General features: G+C 40.9%; 1 protein-coding gene and 1 non-coding gene across 2 annotated transcripts in view; one reads left to right on the top strand and one right to left on the bottom strand.

Moving 5' to 3' along the window:
• Window positions 1–2850: 2850 nt before the first annotated feature.
• Window positions 2851–19586, bottom strand: part of CAGE1 (cancer antigen 1) — a 38214-nt gene continuing 21478 nt past the window's right edge. Inside the window, exons 5-9 of the mRNA XM_043450731.1 lie at window positions 18358–18468; window positions 13076–13156; window positions 12786–12893; window positions 9287–9391; window positions 2851–2895 (exon numbers count right to left, since the gene is read on the bottom strand). Coding sequence (XP_043306666.1) covers window positions 2851–2895; window positions 9287–9391; window positions 12786–12893; window positions 13076–13156; window positions 18358–18468 — 450 coding nt within the window. The remainder of the gene's footprint in view (window positions 2896–9286; window positions 9392–12785; window positions 12894–13075; window positions 13157–18357; window positions 18469–19586) is intronic.
• Window positions 14369–14504, top strand: LOC122430228. The gene has a single exon (XR_006266301.1). It is a non-coding gene; the product is annotated as a U4 spliceosomal RNA (small nuclear RNA).

Consider the following 19586-nt stretch of genomic DNA (forward strand, 5'->3'; position numbering starts at 1 on the left):
TCCATTTTTTTTGGAGCATCTTATCTGGTAGTTTTGATTCTAGCATCACCCACCATCACTACATTTCACTTCATACATCACAATTCAAAATGCATAATTTTTTTTTTTTTTTGGCCATGCTGCATGGCTTGCAGGTCTTAGTTCCCCGACCAGGGATCGAACCCAGGCCATTGGCAGTGACAACGTGCAGTCCTAACCAGTGGATCACCAGGGAAGTCCCTCAAAATGCATAATCGACCACATTACTCCTCCACGTAAAATCACTCAGAGCTTCTCACAAGGACAAGGTTCACACTTCATGTGGCACGGAAGATTATTGTTGATCATAGTCATCTCCTGCCATGTGAAGAAGGCAAGTTTTAGAATTTACCTGTGGTTCAGAGAGTATCACAGGGTACCTCGTGCCCCTGTGCTGTGTGAGAGGAGCTTCCTCTTCTGTCTACCTGGAGAACATCTAGTCAGTGAGAAGGATCGGGCTCGGGCATCTTCACTTCTGTAAAACCTGCCCTGAGGTTTTCTCATCATCTAGTCCAGAGCCAATTCATCTATGCTTCTAGAGCATCCCAGATGGTCAGACCCATGTGCCAATCCAGAAAAGAATCAATTATCCATCTCCCCCCATAAATCGTGTGGTCCTTGGCCATCTCTGCCTGGCTTTTCATGGTACCTTTGGCCTCTCTCAGTTGGTAAAGAATCTGCCTGCAATGCCGAAGAGACCTTAGTTCGCTTCCTGGGTTGGGAAGATCCCCTGGAGAAGGGAAAGGCTACCCACTGCAGTATTCTGGCCTGGAGAATTCCATGAACAGTCCATGGGGTCACAAAGAGTCGGACACGACTGAGTGACTTTCACTTTCACTTTGGCATCTAATACAGAGGCTGTTCACGTGGTGTGTTGAAAGTCACTAAATGTTTATAGGGAGAAGCCCTGGCTTAGATGCTGCCTCCCTGAGCTGTGTGCCAAAGAAGGTACGTTCACTGTGAGACAGCCTGGAGGTAAAGGTCATGAACGTCTAATCACACACGTGGGGAGTGCAGCACGTAGGCACACAGCCCTGCTCATGGACAGCCTGTGTTGACCTGTCCCTTCCAAAGATCTCACCAAGTGTGTGTGCAGATTCCAGATGCTGTGTTAGCCATCATAATATTTGCCTTTCTCGTAGCACACCTTAACTTTCCCTAGAGAACCCCATGGAACTAATAATAATGTCTCTTTTAAAAACTTGATCACTTCCAAAGCTTTCAGGGCTTACATTTTTCAAATGAAGCATGATTATAGCTGCAACTGCCTGTGCATTTCTCATGGTTTGTCTTAAAGTGTATTGCAACTTCTTAAATTTGAGAAATTAACTTTGTTTCAACATTCATGTAAGATGTCTTATACAATTCCTCAACAAAAATAATATCAATAATAATACTTTTTTTTATTCATCACTTCCTTTGGGGCCAGATATAGATTCTCCATATATTTCCCCCTTGTACTTACCTGCCTAATTTAAGTGCAAAGCTAATTTCAGTGAGATAAAATCATTTCTTCCCCTCCATTCAAGGTATATCTTCATTCAATAATTATACCTCCACCCTGGCTCTGGGATTTATCAAAAAGATAATATATTTGTTATGTACATTCATTTTTCCAATACATATTACAAAATCAGCTTCTCTGGTTCATTTTTTTTAAACTTGGAACTAATCCCTCAAAATATTTTAGGGTGGAAGTTATAAGGGTGAAATCTCCTATCATCTGGGTTTTAATTCCAAACGATTTCAGCGTTAAGTCTTTTTAAATTTGATTGATAGTAGGGAGAGCCTGTCTGCCCAGAGAGGAAAAAAAAGTTGGGGTGAGATAAGAGAACAATTTTCATAACGTTATTAAAGGTCTGGCAATACGGGAGTGGCTTTCCTGGTGGCTCAGTGGTAAAGAATCCACCTGCCTGTACAGCAGACCTGGGTTCGATCCCTGGGTCAGGAAGGTCCCCTGGAGAAGGAAATGGCAAGCCACTCCAGTATTCTTGCCCGGAGAATCCCACGGACAGAGGAGCCTGGCAGGCTACAGTCCATGGAGTTGCAAAGAGTCAGACATGACTTAACGTCTAAACAACAATAATACAAGACTGGTGTGCTATAAGAATGAAAATTGGCAGGTATTCAGAAAAGAAGCCACTGTAGTCACTTGTTTATGTTATATTAGAATATGTTTGATTGTTCACAGGAAGAAACTAGAAGAAAAATAATCACATCTTTTGGATTGTAAAGTTTCACTACTTATACAGATTTTAATGTATCATTTGTGTGGATGGATCTGGGTACAGTACTCAGTAATGACTCTGCTCCTGGAGAGGCTGACAAAAATGATTAACTGTTAATCTTCAGTTCTGTTTAATCTAAATCATTTCTATTTCCTTCTAAAATAACTGGCATCTAAAAACAAAAGGAAAAAAATGTTTCTTAAGTTTGCAGGAGAGACATTTGGGAACAGAACAGCTGACTCTTGATTACATGTGGAATTCTTGATCACATACAGAACTCCTATTCCATAAACAGCATGTTCTTGATTACATATGAAAAACGGGTGCAAGGAAAACCTACAGATAAACTCCACAGATAATACTAAAACTATATTTTAATCAACATTTTTGTTTCAAAACGTTGGGACATCGAGGGGACTAATACAATTAAGGGAGGGGCTTCCATTTGCAAGACCAACTATAATCTCAGCCCAGAGGCCCTTATCTGGGGCAGAGGGGTAAGCTGTGCTGAAGATTACTGAAATATAACTCTAGGAACTCATATTTAATCTCGTGTAATTTGACAATGACATGGAAATATCACATTGTTTATAATGGTCATCAATCAGTATGACCTACCGCGGTCAGGAGCTTCAGCTGACTTCTCGGTCTGCAGGAAACAGAGAGAGAACAACGTCAAACAACAAAAACAAGCGGGGTGGGGGGGTGAGGAGGGTTAAAATAGAGACCTGGTAAATGTTTAATAGCATCTTAGGAGCTGGCCAAGAAAGAGTTCTATTTTAACATCCTTCGATGGGCCTCATCAACCCCTTAGGGTTTGTGCATACAGGTTGGAGCACAGAATACTGAGAGTTGCGAGTCTTCTATTAATAAAACAACAGATTATAAGATTCCATACCAGTGGAAGAAAATCTGATCATAAGATCTGGCCTGTTGTATATTTATATCAGAATAAGCTGTTTTATTGTAAACTAAATCTTAGTTCATAATAACAGATTATAAGATTCCATACCAGTGGAAGAAAATCTGATCATAAGATCTGGCCTGTTGTATATTTATATCAGAATAAGCTGTTTTATTGTAAACTAAATCTTAGTTCATAATAACAGATTATAAGATTCCATACCAGTGGAAGAAAATCTGATCATAAGATCTGGCCTGTTGTATATTTATATCAGAATAAGCTGTTTTATTGTAAACTAAATCTTAGTTCATAATCTGTATAGTATTTTTCTCAGAAATGATCACAAGTTCCCTGAGTGCAGTGAACTTTGCTTTGCAATTCAGGTCCTACAAAAACACATGAAGCAACTATTTCATGCTAGGCAAAATACCAAGCACTTTTACATAATTTATCTTGTTTGTCTTAAATTAAGACAAGGAAAAAGGTGTTTTTTTTCAAATGTTTAACATTATTATGCATATATTCTAAAGTTAAAGACATTATCATTTAGAAAGAGAAACAACTTACCTTGGTTTTCTGACTCTCTCTCTGGACCTTCTAATTAAATCTTCCAACTGTTTATTTCTCTCTTCTAAACTGAAAGAAGAAACAACTGAAGTTTATGATTAAAATGGACTTTTCTAAGCTAACGTCACTGGAGGATTTGAGTAGGTAAATTTAATGATGGTCTAGCTTTGTATACATCATCCACCCATCTTGTATCTGCTCAGTCGTTCAGTCGCGTCCAACTCTTTGGGACCCCATGGACTGTAGCCTGCCAGGCTCCTCTGTCCATGGGATTTTACAGGCAAGAATACTGGAGGAGGCTGCCATTCTCTCCTCCACATTTGCCCAACCCAGGGATCAAAACTGTGTCTCCTGCATCTCCTGTTTGGCTGGCGGATTCTTTACCACTGAGCCACCTGAGAAGACAGCTATATGGGAACTTGGAATTCTTTCCTAGCAACTCAAATTATTTAATTAATTTCTCCCTTTAAAGGTTCCAGTGGTGAAGAAGGAGAGTGACCCCTCCTTCCCAGCCCTCTTTGTCCCCACATCCTCATCTGCTTTCTCACAGTACAGTTTTGCACCATGTAGAATTTTGTGTAATGAACTCTTACACTCAGCCTAATTATTTTGCAACTCACCCACACATTGCACCTATCCAAGGTCACTCTTTTTTTATTGCTGTATAGAATTCCACTGGGTGGCCATGTCACAGTTTGTCCGTCATCCCACTGTTTGAGGGACATTAGGTCGTCCCTAGGTTGGGGCTATTACAAATAAAGCTATCTTGAAATTCTCTTTTGTGTTAACACACACGTTCTTTCTTCTTGGATCAATACACAGAAGTGGGTTGGCTGAATCATACGTTGGATATGTTTAACTTTTAAAGAAGGCACCAAATTGTTTTTTAAGAGGTTGTTCCATTTTACATTTCCACCAGGAGGCTATGAGCATCTCAGTTGCTCCATGTCCTTGCCGATACCTGGTATGGTCAGTTTTTTAGGCATTCTAATAGGTGTGTAGTGGCCTTCACTGGGGTATAATTTGCCTATTAATGATGTTGACTATCATTTAATGTGCTTACTTGTCATCCATATATCTATATTCTTGGTGAAGTGTCTATTCAACGTTTTGAGAGTCTGTTATGTATTCTGGTTACAAGTTCATTATCAGATATATGACTTGTAAATATTCTTTCACGTTAGTCTTTTCATTCTCTTAATGATGTCCATGAAAGAGCCAAAGTTTTTTTTTTTAATTTATTTATTTATTTTTTTCAGTGGATTTTGTCATACATTGACATGAATCAGCAATAGATTTACACGTATTCCCCATCCCGATCCCCCCTACCCCCTCCCTCTCCACCCGATTCCTCTGGGTCTTCCCAGTGCACCAGGTTCGAGCACTTGTCTCATGCAACCCACCTGGGCTGGTGACCTGTTTCACCATAGATAATATACATGCTGTTCTTTCGCAACATCCCACCCTCACCTTCTCCCACAGAGTTCAAAAGTCTGTTCTGTACTTCTGTGTCTCTTTTTCTGTTTTGCATATAGGGTTGTCGTTACCATCTTTCTAAATTCCATATATATGTGTTAGTATGCTGTAATGTTCTTTATCTTTCTGGCTTACTTCACTCTGTATAATGGGCTCCAGTTTCATCCATCTCATTAGAACTGGTTCAAATGAATTCTTTTTAACAGCTGAGTAATATTCCATGGTGTATATGTACCACAGCTTCTTTATCCATTCATTTGCTGATGGGCATCTAGGTTGCTTCCATGTCCTGGCTATTATAAACAGTGCTGCGATGAACATTGGGGTGCACGTGTCTCTTTCAGATCTGGTTTCCTCAGTGTGTATGCCCAGAAGTGGGATTGCTGGGTCATATGGCAGTTCTATTTCCAGTTTTTTAAGAAATCTCCACACTGTTCTTCCATAGTGGCTGTACTAGTTTGCATTCCCACCAACAGTGTAAGAGGGTTCCCTTTTCTCCACACCCTCTCCAGCATTTATTGCTTGTAGACTTTTGGATAGCAGCCATCCTGACTGGCGTGTAATGGTACCTCATTGTGGTTTTGATTTGCATTTCTCTGATAATGAGTGATGTTGAGCATCTTTTCATGTGTTTGTTAGCCATCTGTATGTCTTCTTTGGAGAAATGTCTGTTTAGTTCTTTGGCCCATTTTTTGATTGGGTCATTTATTTTTCTGGAATTGAGCTGCAGGAGTTGCTTGTATATTTTTGAGATTAATCCTTTGTCTGTTTCTTCATTTGCTATTATTTTCTCCCAATCTGAGGGCTGTCTTTTCACCTTGCTTATAGTTTCCTTTGTAGTGCAAAAGCTTTTAAGTTTCATTAGGTCCCATTTGTTTAGTTTTGCTTTTATTTCCAATATTCTGGGAGGTGGGTCATAGAGGATCTTGCTGTGATTTATGTCGGAGAGTGTTTTGCCTATGTTCTCCTCTAGGAGTTTTATAGTTTCTGGTCTTACATTTAGATCTTTAATCCATTTTGAGTTTATTTTTGTGTATGGTGTTAGAAAGTGTTCTAGTTTCATTCTTTTACAAGTGGTTGACCAGTTTTCCCAGCACCACTTGTTAAAGAGGTTGTCTTTTTTCCATTGTGTATCCTTGCCTCCTTTGTCAAAGATAAGGTGTCCATAGGTTCGTGGATTTATCTCTGGGCTTTCTATTCTGTTCCATTGATCTATATTTCTGTCTTTGTGCCAGTACCATACTGTCTTGATGACTGTGGCTTTGTAGTAGAGTCTGAAGTCAGGCAGGTTGATTCCTCCAGTTCCATTCTTCTTTCTCAAGATTACTTAGAGCCAAAGTTTTTAACTTTGATGAAGTACGATTATCAAAATTTTCTTTTATGAATCATGTTTTTAGTATCATATTTAAATCACTGCCTAACCCAACATCAACCCAACTCAGAAATTTTTTCCTATATTTTGAGAATTTTTTATACTTTAGCTCTTTCATTTAGGTCTAGTATCCATTTTGAGTTACTTTTGCATGTGATACAAGGTATAAGTCAAAGCATTTTTGTTTTCTTGTTTGTTTGCAAATGGATGACCAATGATTTCAGCATCCTTTGCGAAGAATGTGTGTGTGTGTGTGTGTGTGTGTGTATATATATATATATATATATATATATATATATATATATATGTATAACTGAATCACTTTGTTGCCCAGCAGAAATTAACAGAACACTGTAAACCAACTGTATTTCAATAAAACATATTTAAAAGATAAAAATAAAATCTAGATCAGCTTGGGGAGAAATAAGTCTTAACAATATTGAATCTTAAGATCTAAGAAACAAGTATGCCTCCTTTTTATAATATTGAATGTACTATTTTATATTTATATTGTCTTCTTTATTTTTTTACACAATATCAAAGATAATTGTTTTATTTAAAAACAGAAATATTTATGTGTTTGTATGTGTTGCAGCCCTTATGGAAAAAAAAATTTTTTTAAGTCCTTTGATTTGAAATTCAATGTAAACAAGTATACAATCTTAAACCATAAATTCTAATTTTTTTTCCTTTGTGTTTAAGTGATGTGAAAGCTTTTGTTCTATTCAAAGGGATCTGTGTATTTGAATTACAGTTACTTCTTCACTGGTTTTGTTTGTTGTTTAGTCACTAAGCCGTGTCCAACTCTTTGGCAACCCCATGGACTGTAGCCTGCCAGGTTCCTCTGTCCATGGGATTTCCCAGGCAAGAATACTGGAGAGGGCTGCCATTTCCTTCTCCGTTCTTTATTTTTTAGTGAGGTAAAATTGGTATATATTATTACATAAATCTCAGGTGCATGGCGTTATAATTTGACCTCTGTATGCATGACTAGTGTTACCAGTGGAAGTCCAGTCACCATCCATCACCACACAGCCCCTCCCCCTCACCATCTCGCTGGCTCACCACTCCCTTCCCCTTGTAACCACCAACAGGTTCTCTGTATTGATGAGTTTGCTTTTGTTTTTTGTGTGTGTTTTACCCACACTTTCTGTCAGTTATCTTGTGGTGAGTTAGCACTATACCAAGCTCCTGTTTAGGGGGTGTAAGATTAGACCTTCTGCTTAAGCCCTAATGGCAGCAAGCACTGTACAAATGAAACTGGGAGAGGGTGGAGGAAACAGCACGTAAGAAATAAGGAGAATAAATAAGTGGAAAAACTTTGCAGAGTTTAAAACACTAATTTTGGAATATTTCACGCTGAATCTCAATAAATGAGAAAGTTTGTTTGGTACTTAATATGTTTCACTTGGGGTGCATTCAAAACCTTATGTGGATAAATTCTAAGCATAGCAAGATTATTTTACTTGAACACTGTGGTGATATCCTCTAAAGTTCTTGGATGTTTCTCACTAATTCCTCAACCTCGCTCCCCTCCCACCCCCACATCAAAGGTTCTGAGAAGGAAGACGAAACTCTGGGTGTTCAAGTAATCCAGACATTAAACAGAATAAACACATTACTGAAGAATGGTCTTCTTGACTTACAAAATGGCACATTCCCCTCTTTGTAGGAGTCTGAAAGATGAACTCAGCAAGTCAGAAAGTGATACACCAGCAAATGTTTACAAAGTTAAAAACGAAGTTTTTCCAACTTACTGTGCAATCCTGGAGTGGGATATCACAAGTCTTTGGTCAGCACATTTGATAATCTCCTCATAAGATGTAACCTTGGGAAACATTAGCTAAAACAATTATTCTGTGATCGATTCTAGGATATTTACTTAGTTTTGTTCATATTTTTGCTTTTTAAGAATCTGCACAAGTTGAAGTTCATTTACATGACTCTGTGAATGCAGGTTTCAAGCAAGGTTTTACATCTTCCTTGTATTTTGAAACCAGGAATATGGATACGAGTAGAACTGAAATGTGCCTGTTCACCATGCAGAAAAATTATCAAAACATGGACAACTGTAGTGAATCAACTGTGATCCACACAAGTAGTGTATGTGTCAACCCAAGGTCAGAGTCCACAATGCAGTTTTAAAAGGTAAACTAGAACACTATGTTGGCAAGATTTAGAAGGACCCTCCAAATGAAGCAGTGATGCTAAGACTAAGAGACTGCTGACAACAGAAGGTTATATGAACACATACAGTTCTCTGCTAACTTTTAGCTAAAAGGATAATGACACAAAGTCATTATGAAGTGAAATGTGTTACATCATCCCTCATATCTTAAAGAAGATCAGTCCTAGGTGTTCATTGGAAGGACTGATGCTAAAGCTGAAACTCCAATAATTTGGCCAACTCAAGCGAAGAGTTGACTCATTGGAGAAGACCCTAATGCTGGGAGGGATTGGGGGCAGGAGGAGAAGGGGATGACAGAGGATGAGATGGCTAGATGGCATCACCAACTCAATGGACATGAGTTTGAGTAAACTCTGGGAGTTAGTGATGGACAGGGAGGCTTGGCGTGCTGCAATTCATGCGGTCACAAAGAGTCGGACACGACTGAGCGACTGAACTGAACTGATTCCTCATATCTCTTTTTCGCACCCAAATTCTAATGTTTTAATATTTGACATAGTGTTAAAAATATATTTGTGTAAGAAAATCTGTACCTTATTTATTAAGTTGCCTAAATGTCTTTGATACTTGTCATTTTCTTCAGTGAGTCTGTTGCAGTGGTCTTCTTTTGTCTCTAGAAGATTTTCCAATTTTGCAATCTATGGAGTAACATCAGCAAAAATGCTAACTTGGAAACTGCCATAAAAACCACGTATGGATGCTGAGAACAATGAGAACAGTGAGCTATACTTTATTTCAATATTCTCTTACACTGATTTGTACCATAGGTGAATTGAGAGACGCTGTTAGTTAGACTGCAATTAGAACACATGAACAGAAATTTTAATGGTGTTTCAGCTTTTCTACAATTTAATACAATGAAATAGCTTTGCAAGTAGCTAGACACCTGCTAGTAAATACAAGTACTTATTAGACTCAAGTCTTTTCTTTCCGTACATAACCAATGCATAGACTACCTTCTTTCCGTACATAACCAACGCATAGACTACCTTCTTTCCGTACATAACCAATGGATATTTGATTCTCTCTGAAGCACTGATGTGCTGCTTGATGATAAATTTTCAGGTTTCATCAATATTCTCACATGTATAAATGAGTTTTTAAAAGGTCCAGCTCAATGTGCATCACATTCTGACTTATGGTCCAATTTTTTTCTTTGTTTTTTGTTTTGCTTTTTAATTTTTTTGGTCCAATTTCTATTTGCAAGAAATTAACATTAACAACTTGAACATTGTATTTTTACATTAATAACTTAAAATTTGTATTTCTAAAAATGATGTCTAGGATAAATTAGCAAGAAAGGGTATTCACAAGTTCCCCAGCAGTTACCTTAATTTTCAAAGCAATTATAGAAGAAAAAGGACAGAAATGTTCCCTTTAAATAACAATGTTAAGAGTGGCCATTGATTTTCTAATAGTTAAACATATTTATTTATATATGTTTACACGTCTGTGGTTAGATGCCCTACAGGAAACAATGGCAGAACAAATTTTCTGCAGACACAGCGGCTTTCTTGCTCTTTCTCTTTACACAGATATTTTAATGGGGACAATATCAAATCGGGGTCCCATTCCTCTGACTGCACATGTTATTTAAGGTGGGGAGTACAGATATTACCTCAGTTTAACAGAGAGACCCAAGGTGAAGAGAATTTAAAATGTTTTTTAAACGACATGGCTAGAAGTAGAAAGAGAGCAGAGGGCGGCAGAGGCTGAGATTGTTAGCATCACTGACTCAACGGACACGAATCTGAGCAGACTCCAGGAGACACTGGAGGACAGGGAAGCCTGGCGTGCTGCTGTCCATGGGGCCGCAAAGAGTGGGACACGACGGAGCGACTGAACACCACCACCTTGAACCTCTGGGTCTAGAGCAGCTCTTCCTTTCCTCTCCCTCCCTTTCCGTGTGCCAGGTGTTATGGATTAGAATTTCTCACATTTGGAATTTTCATCACGGTCAGCTTAATGTGCTTCTTTATCCTCTCAGGAGTGGCGTGGTCTGGAAGCTTGCTTTCAGGTGAGACACCACGGACAGCGCCCGTCCCACGCCTCATGCTGTCAACGGCACACCTCACCTTTTGTGCGGCTAAGCTGGACAACAGGGCTCTGGTGTGGGCCATTAAAAGCTTCCTGTGAGTATTGAACTTACAGGTTTTAGCAGCCATTCTCAGTGTCTAGATTCCTTATTTTATTCAGGGATGCAAGATGTAATTTTCTATAGGTGTGTCTTCTGCTTTTTTTTTAAGATTTTTTTTTTATGTGGACCATTTTTAAAGTCTCAGTTGAATTTGTTACAACGCTGCTTTTGTTTTCTGTTTTGATTTTTTTGCCCACGAGGCATGTGGGATCTTAGCCCCCAACCAGGGATCCAACTGGCACCGCCTTCATTGGAAGGCGAGGTCTTAACCACTGTGCCGTCAGGGAAGTCCCTTCTGCTTTTAACAGCTTACATTCTTCAATGAAGAACTCTCCTTCATCAGTTATTCGGTCCCTCTGAGATACGGTTTGTACAAGAAAGTCTGCAGCACATATCAGAGGCAACATAGTGTGACTGAGATGCTGCCATTTGTGAGCGTTTTCTCACTTCAGCTTCCCACCCAGGGGAGACTGAGGTCCACTCCAAGCCTCTTTTGTGCCTGAAGCCCAGAAGCTGCAGGCAGGGCCTGCGCCCTTTATCTGCCCCCTGCCAGCCCGTGGGCTGTCCTCTGCGCCTCTCCCACCTGGATGTCACAGGCTCCTCCTCTGAGCTCCAGCTGGTCGACAACCGTCTCCTTTGTCGGATGTGTATCCTAGCTCTTTCTAAAAAGGTTCCCTCTAGTCCTTCCAAATAGCTATCTATATATCGCACCTTCTTTTCTAGATTCCTTGGAGGCAGGGCTTCCGTTTGATGTAACTTTCCATCAATATCTCCATATTGACTAGCCTTGCTTACCCTTTCAAGGAAGTCAATAATTACCTATATAATGAAGAAAATTAATGCAGTAGAAAGGAAGAAAACTGTAAGCCCTCAAAGCATCAGGCTTTTTCCTCTCTCTCATGCAATGAATTTAGTACAGAATGCTGCCTTTAACAATTTAGAAATACAACAGACTTCTCTAACGATGAAAATATAATTTCTGGGGGCTTCCCTAGTGGCACAGTGCTAAGAATCCACCTGCCAAGGCAGGACACACGGGTTCCATCCCCGGTCCGGGAAGATCCCACGTGCTGCGAAGCAGCTAAGCCCACGAGTCGCGACCACTGAAGCCCGCGTGCGTAGCGCCCGTGCACTGCGACTGGAGAGGAGCCCCCGCTCGCCACGACTAGTGAGAAGCCTGTGCGGCAACGAAGACCCAGCACAGCCAGAGATAAATACACGTTACAAAACCCAGTGAAGTTAACTAACCTCTTTTTCATTAGATAGCGGGATCCAAATGGATTGTAACTTTCTAGGTACCAAGGTATTTTCATTTTCTTCCCACAGATTTTTCCTGTTTTATCTGCTTTAACGCTTTTTTCCAGCTTTACTAATGCATAACTGATGCAACCACTGTGTAAGTTTCAGGTGAACAGCCTGCTGATTTGATACACTGATACATGGCAAAATGATCACTGCCATTAGCTCCACCCCTCCCACAATCACCACTCCCCTTGAAGGCTTTGGGTGCCAGCCAAAGGACTAGTGCCGTTTCCCCCTCACCCCCTCAATCGCGATTGCTGAAAACACCTACTGCTCTAAGAATGGTGGTTGTACGTGCCACAATATAAATGTGCTTCATTCACTATGAAAAACTTGCACATACTTGAAAATTTCTGCATTTTGAAAGAAAAAAAAATCTGATTACACAGAAATCAGGTGGGACAGTATTTAAAATTTCAAAACCTGAGCGTGCAAGCCTCAGTTCTGTATTGTGGGGTGAGTAACGCTGCTACTGTGCCCGCGTGAGGCCGTTCCGGGAGCAAAGCTTCTGAAGGCAGGTCATTCCCACAGCTTGTTATTAAGACAGTGCTGTGAATAACAAGGCTAGCAGAGCAACGGAAGGCATTTCTTACCAAAAAATCAAGCTCCTCGTTTAGGTTGTGGTACTGGTTCAGTCTGGCTCCCAGTACAACAGGCACGTCTCTGACATTCTTGGCTTCCTTGGAGGCAAATTCTGTAACCTGCGATGAAACATACTTGTGCTCACTTCCAATACGTTCACTTTCCTTGGACCAAAGGACAATGGATACGCTATCAGTTAAACCATCAGAGAGCTCTCTAGGGGCTTCAATAACAGAATGCTTTCAATGTAAGATCTAAAATTGCATTTTTGTATGTTAGAGACAGTGAATGTTTAACTCACCTGAGGAACCTGATGTTGAAATGATTTTTCATTAGCAAGTAACTCTCTGAAAGCTGCAATTTTGTCTTTATGTTTCAGTAGCTAAGGAAAAAGGCATTTTCTATTTCAGAGACAGAGAGGAAATAAGACTACATTCAGTTAACATTTCTAATAAAATCACCAAACCATGCACAGCCCAATCCCTGTCTCAAAGGTGTCTTGTATTTTGAGCTCTTGTGTAGCAGAGTTCACACAACAGGCTGAGACTGTTGTCCCCAGAAAGGCCTGCTCACCAAGCTGCCCCCTGATTGGCTTCTAGGAACCTGGATCGTGGGAGGGTCTCCATCATTTCCTAATATGAAGGCTCACTGTGTCTAACCTGTTTGCACGGAAGATGCGGTTTATGCTGAACGCCTCCTTCCACTGGGAGAGTCTGGGATTTTGGTACGTGGCAGGCAGAGGGTGCCTGCCTATGCGAGCAGCCTCCGATAGAAACCCTGACGCTCAGTCTCCAGCGAGCTTCCCTGGGAACACTTCACGTGGGCTGCACAGCTCACTGCCAGGGAAGGGAAGGGCACCTGGTTTCCTCTGGACTTTGCCCCACGCGCTTTTCCCTTTTGCTGGTTTTGCTCTGAATCCTCTTGCAGTAATAATACCTCATAACTGGGAGGACGACCGGGTGCTGAGTCCTGTGAGTCCTGTAAGTCACCAAACCTGAGGGAGGGCATGGGAGCTCCACAGAGATTATCCTAATACTCAATGGCTTTCACAGCCACGCTATTAAGACTCTGCTTTACAGAAAAAAATTAGCCAACTTTTTCTAGATACAATTTAGTATCATTTCTTGTTTGTTCTATATAATAATGATAGATCTTTAATATTCAATATTCTAACTCCTCCAAATATCAGTGATAAAGTATGCTGTACAGAATTTTTTTTTTACTATGAACAATTTAAAAAAAAAACAGAAAAAACTTTAATGAACCCCCATGTAACTATTTGGAGAAGGCAATGGCACCCCACTCCAGTACTCTTGCCTGGAAAATCCCATGGATGGAGGAGCCTGGTGGGCTGCAGTCCATGGGGTTGCTAAGAGTTGGACACGACTGAGCGACTTCACTTTCACGCATTGGAGAAGGAAATGGTAATCCACTCCAGTGTTCTTGCCTGGAGAATCCCAGGAACGGGGAAGCCTGGTGGGCTACAGTCCATGGGGTCAGACAGACTCAGACACAACGGAGCAGCTAAGCACAACATCCCTTTTGAACCCTCAATGAGGCTTCTTTTTGAAGGTTGGTTTAAGAAGTGGAGACCAGCTTTGCGCAGTGGCCGTATCATAGCCAATGAGGTTTATCCGAGGCACAATTATTGCTAGTTGAAAAAAAAAAAAAAAGTGGAGACCAGTAGTTTTTCTTCATGTCTGTTTATTCCTTGGTCCTTTTCTCTATAGGTTAGCCAGAAGATAGGTTCCCCAGAGCACTTGCAACAAATTTCCTATCTACCTCACAGTTCAGAGAAGTCATTTCCTGCTAGTACAATATTAAAATTGAATCCCAGATTTACTATTCAGCCAGGTCAACTGGTCACTTCTGCTTTCCTCTCAGATTAAAAATGGCTCCTGTTGGAGTCCTGTTATCATTTTCCCTACTGACAGTCACAGCATGCTGGCTAAGTCCTTTTGAAGGAGGTCGCCATTACCCCTACCATGGTTTGGCCTCAGGCCAAACTACAGTGAAGGAACACAGCCCCACCCATCAGCAGAAAATTGGATTAAAGATTTACTGAGCATGGCCCCGCCCACCAGAGCAAGACCAAGTTTCCTACAGCCAGTCCCTCCCATCAGGAAGCTCACAAGCCTCTTATCCTCAACCATTAGAGGGCAGACAGGATGAAAACCACAATCATGGAAAACTAACCAAACTGATCACATAGACCACAGCCTCACCTAACTTAATGAAACTATGAGCCATGCCGTGTGGGGCCACCCAAGACGGACGGGTCATGGTGGAGAGTCCTGACAAAATGCGGTCCACTGGAGAAGGGCATGGCAAACCACTTCAGCATTCTTGCCTTGAGAACCCCATGAACAATGTGAAAAGACAAAAAGATATGACCCTGAAAGATGAACTTCCCAGGTCGATAAGTGCCCGATATGCTACTGGAGAAGAGCAGAGAAACAGCTCCAGAAGGAATGGAGAAGCTGAGTCAGAGGGGAAACAATGTCCAGCTGTGGATGTGTCTGGTGGTGAAAGCAAAGTCCGATGCTGTGAAGAACAGTATTGCATAGGAACCTGGAATGTTAGGACCATGAATCAAGGTAAATTGGAAGTGGTCAAACAGGAGATGGCAAGAGTGAACATCGGCCTTTTAGAAATCAGTGAACTAAAATGGACCGGAATGGGTGAATTTAATTCAGATGACCATTATATCTACTCCTGTGGGCAAGACTCCCTTAGAAAAAATGGAATAGGCCTCCTAGTCAACAAAAGAGTCCAAAATGCAGTACGTGGGTGCAATCTCAGAAATGACTATAATTTCTGTTCATTTCCAAGGCAAACTATTCAGTATCACAGTAATCTAGGTCGATGCCCCGACCACTAATGCCAAAGAAACTGAAGTTGAACAGTTCTATGAAGATCTACATGACCTTCTAGAACATCAAAAAAAGATGTTCTTTTCATTACAGGGGACTGGAATGCAAAAGTAGGAAGTCAAAAGATACCTGGAATAATAGGCAAGTTTGGCCTTGGAGTACAAAATGAAGCAGGTCAAAGGCTATCAGAGTTTTGCCAAGAGAACGTACTGGTCATAGCAAATACCCTCTTCCAACAACACAAGAGAAGACTCTACACATGGACATCACCACATGGTCAATACCAAAATCAGATTGATTATATTCTTTGCAGCCAAGATGGAGAAGCTCTATTTAGTCAGCAAAAACAAGACCGGGAACTGACTATGGCTCAGATCATGAACTCCTTATTGCCAAATTCAGACTTAAATTGAAGAAAGTAGGGAAAACCACTAGACCATTCAGGTATGACCTAAATTAAATCCCTTATGATTACACAGTGGAAGTGACAAATAATTTCAAGGGATTAGATCTGATAGCCGGAGTGCCTGAAGAACTATGGACAGAGGTTCATTTAGAAAAGGCAGAAGAACCAGAAATCAAATTGCCAACATCCACTGGATCATAGAAAAAGCAAGAGAATTTCAAAAAAAATATCTACTTCTGCTCCACTGACTATGCTAAAGCCTTTGACTGTATGGATCACGACAAGCTACGGAAAATTCTTAAAGAGAGCAGAATACCAGAGCACCTTACCTGTCTCCTGCAAAACCTGTATGCAGGTTAAAAAGCAACAGTTAGAACCAGACATGGAACAATGGACTGGTTTCAAATCAGGAAAGGAGTACATCAAGGCTGTAAACTGTCACCCTGCTTATTTAACTTATATACAGAGTACATCAAGAGAAATGCTGGGCTGGATGAAGCACAAGCTAGAATCAAGATTGCCAGGAGAAATATCAATAACCTCAGATATGCAGGTGACACCACCCTTATGGCAGAAAGCAAAGAGGAACTAAAGAGCCTTTTGATGAAGGTGAAAGAGGAGAGTGAAAAAGCTGGCTTAAAACTCAACATTCAAAAAACAAAGATCATGGCATCAGGCCCCATCACTTCATGACAAATAGATGGGGAAACAATGGAAACAGTGACAGACTTTATTTTCTTGGATTCCAAAATCACTGCAGATTGTGACTGCAGCCATGAAATTGAAAGACATTTGCTCCTTGGAAGAAAAGCTATGAACAACCTAGAAAGCATATTAAAAAGCAGAGACATTATTTTGCCAACAAAGTTTCGTCTAGTCAAAGCTATGGTTTTTCTACTATTCATGTATGGATGTGAGAGTTGGACCATAAAGAAGGCTGGAAGTGTTAGGTCGCTCAGTTGTGCCCGACTCTTTGAGATCCCATGGATTGCAACCCACCAGGCTCCTCTGTCCATGGGATTTTCCAGGCAAGGATATTGGAGTGGGTTGCCATTTCCTTCTCCAGGGGATCTTCCCAACCCACGGATCGAACCCCGGTCTCCTGCACTGCAGGCAGATCCTTTACCGACTGAGATACGAGGGAAGCCATAAAGAAGGCTGAGTGCCAAAGAATTGATGTTGTTGAACTATGGTGCTGGAAAAGACTCTTGGGAATCCCTTGGACTGCAAAGAGATCAAACCAGTGGAAATCAATCCCGAATATTCACTGGAAAAATTGATGCTGAAGCTGAAGCTCCAATACTTTGGCCACCTGATGCAAAGAACTGATTCATTAAAAAAGACCCTGATGCTGGGAAAGACTGAAGGCGGGAGGAGAAGAGGATGACAGAGGATGAGATGGCTGGATGGCATCACCCACTCGATGGACATGACTTTGAGCAAGCTGCAGGATTTGGTGATGAACAGGGAAGCCTGACGTGCTGGAGTCCATGGGGTCACAGAGTCGGACACGCCTGTGCAGCTGAACAGCACTTCACTGGCTCTGCTGACCCTCTCTCCACCTCTCACCACTAACCGGGAAAAGACTGATTGAAGAGGTTCCAAGGGCCTTTCCCTTACTTGTCTCACTTGAGAAATAAAATCTGTTTCCAACGTATCCACTATTCCAAGTGATAAAGTTCGTAATAACTATGTGCTGTGCTTAGTCGCTCAGTAGGGTCTGACTCTGCGACCCCCAGGCTCCTCTGTCCACGGGATTATCTAGACAAGAATACTCAAGTGGGTTGCAATGTCCTCCTCAAGGGGATCTTCCCAACCCAGGGACTGAACCCAAGTCTCCAGCATTGCAGGTGGGTTCTTCACTGTCTGAGCCCCGGGAAGCCCATGAATACTGGAATAGGTAGCCTGTCTCTTCTCCAGGGAATCTTCCTGACCCAGGAATGGAACAGGGGTCTCCTGCATGGCAGGCGAATTCTCTACCAGCTGAGCTATCAAGGAAGCCCTATAGGAACGTCAAAATATACTTATCTTCAGGAATCAGTGGTACCATACAAAAGTGAAAAGACACTCATACCAGTTTTGGGGTAGATGAATGGGATTTTCTAATACATACTTAGGTTATAAAACAAGTCAAGTGTTGAACAAAAGGCCTCCTTAGAGTCAAAGTAAAGCTAATCTTGTCCCCTGAAATAATTATTTTAAAAAATCCAAAGTTTTAGGAGCCTCTTTATACTTTTACACTAGCTTTTTTTTACTTCTTTTTTCACTAAAAATGATATAATTTTTAGAATGAAGAATACATACCTCTTTATCTAAAATTTTCTTTTTAAGATGAAAACTCTTCAATTTATGTGGCATGGTATCACTAACTTTCTCATTCTCTTTGAAATGTTCAGCATCAGGATTGATGATGTCCTAAGGGTAACATTTTGAGAAGCTCTATTAAAAAGTTTTCAGTAAAATTAAAAGGATGAAGGAAAGAATACAAATTAAATGTCCCATGCAAAAGAAGAGGCCAAACCAAAGAAGGAAGAAAAATATTGAACTCAACTCTTCAGTTACTCATCATAAGACATCTAGTAACAGGTTAATGTGGAAATAATTCATCTAGATTCACATTTGCATATAAATTGTAAGTGGGACAAATTAGGATAATTGCTGGACGTTAATACAGATTGATAATAACTATACATGACTACACACTCATAGATACATCTCCTCTTAGCCTAGTCAGTTTACAAATCCAAATTTTAGACTAATTGTTATACCTGACACTCAGACATCTTTAATAATATTGAAACTCTAGATATTTCAGTGGCCCCCAGAATGAAGATACTTATACACTGTACTTGTACTATGAAGACCCTTGTAACCTAAGGGTCAAAAGTCAGACTACCTGGGTTTGGATCTGAGTTCTGCCACTTAGAGCTTCCCTGGTGGTTCAGTGGTAAAGAATCTGCTTGCCAATGCAGGAGATATGGGTTCAATCCTTGTGCTGGGGAGATCCCCTGGAGAAAGAAATCATGACCCACTCCAGTATTCTTGCCTGGGAAATCCCATGGAGAGAGGAGCCTGGTGGGCTGCAGTCCATGGGGTCACAGAGTCAGACATGACTGATCGACTGAGCACAGCAGAAAGCATCTGCTGCAGCTCTGAAATGGAATGGGAATTCATTCTGCCACTTAACTTATGTGAGACTTTGAACAAGAAACTCAACTATTCTAAGCCTGTTTGTTTTTCCACGTTAAAAAAATAAAAGTCTGATAATATTTTTTTTTAATGGTGTTAAGAGTTGAATGAGATAACCCATGAAAAGCAGGGTTAATTTAAATGCCTCCAAGGACAGGTTGGGCAGCCAGCAAATATTTGTCCAGTGCCTATTAGAGGCTTACCCTGTATTAGCAGAGGGCATATCACATATCGAGTCTCTGAGCTTAAAGCCTTGAGCAAACAGGTATTTGTTTGGCCTGTGCTGATGGCTCACTCCATCACTGAGGGGTCTGGGAGAGAAGGAGCAGCCAGCAAATGAGACT

The sequence above is a fragment of the Cervus canadensis genome, chromosome 28 (genome assembly GCF_019320065.1).
Source record: "Cervus canadensis isolate Bull #8, Minnesota chromosome 28, ASM1932006v1, whole genome shotgun sequence".
Lineage (NCBI taxonomy): Eukaryota > Metazoa > Chordata > Mammalia > Artiodactyla > Cervidae > Cervus > Cervus canadensis.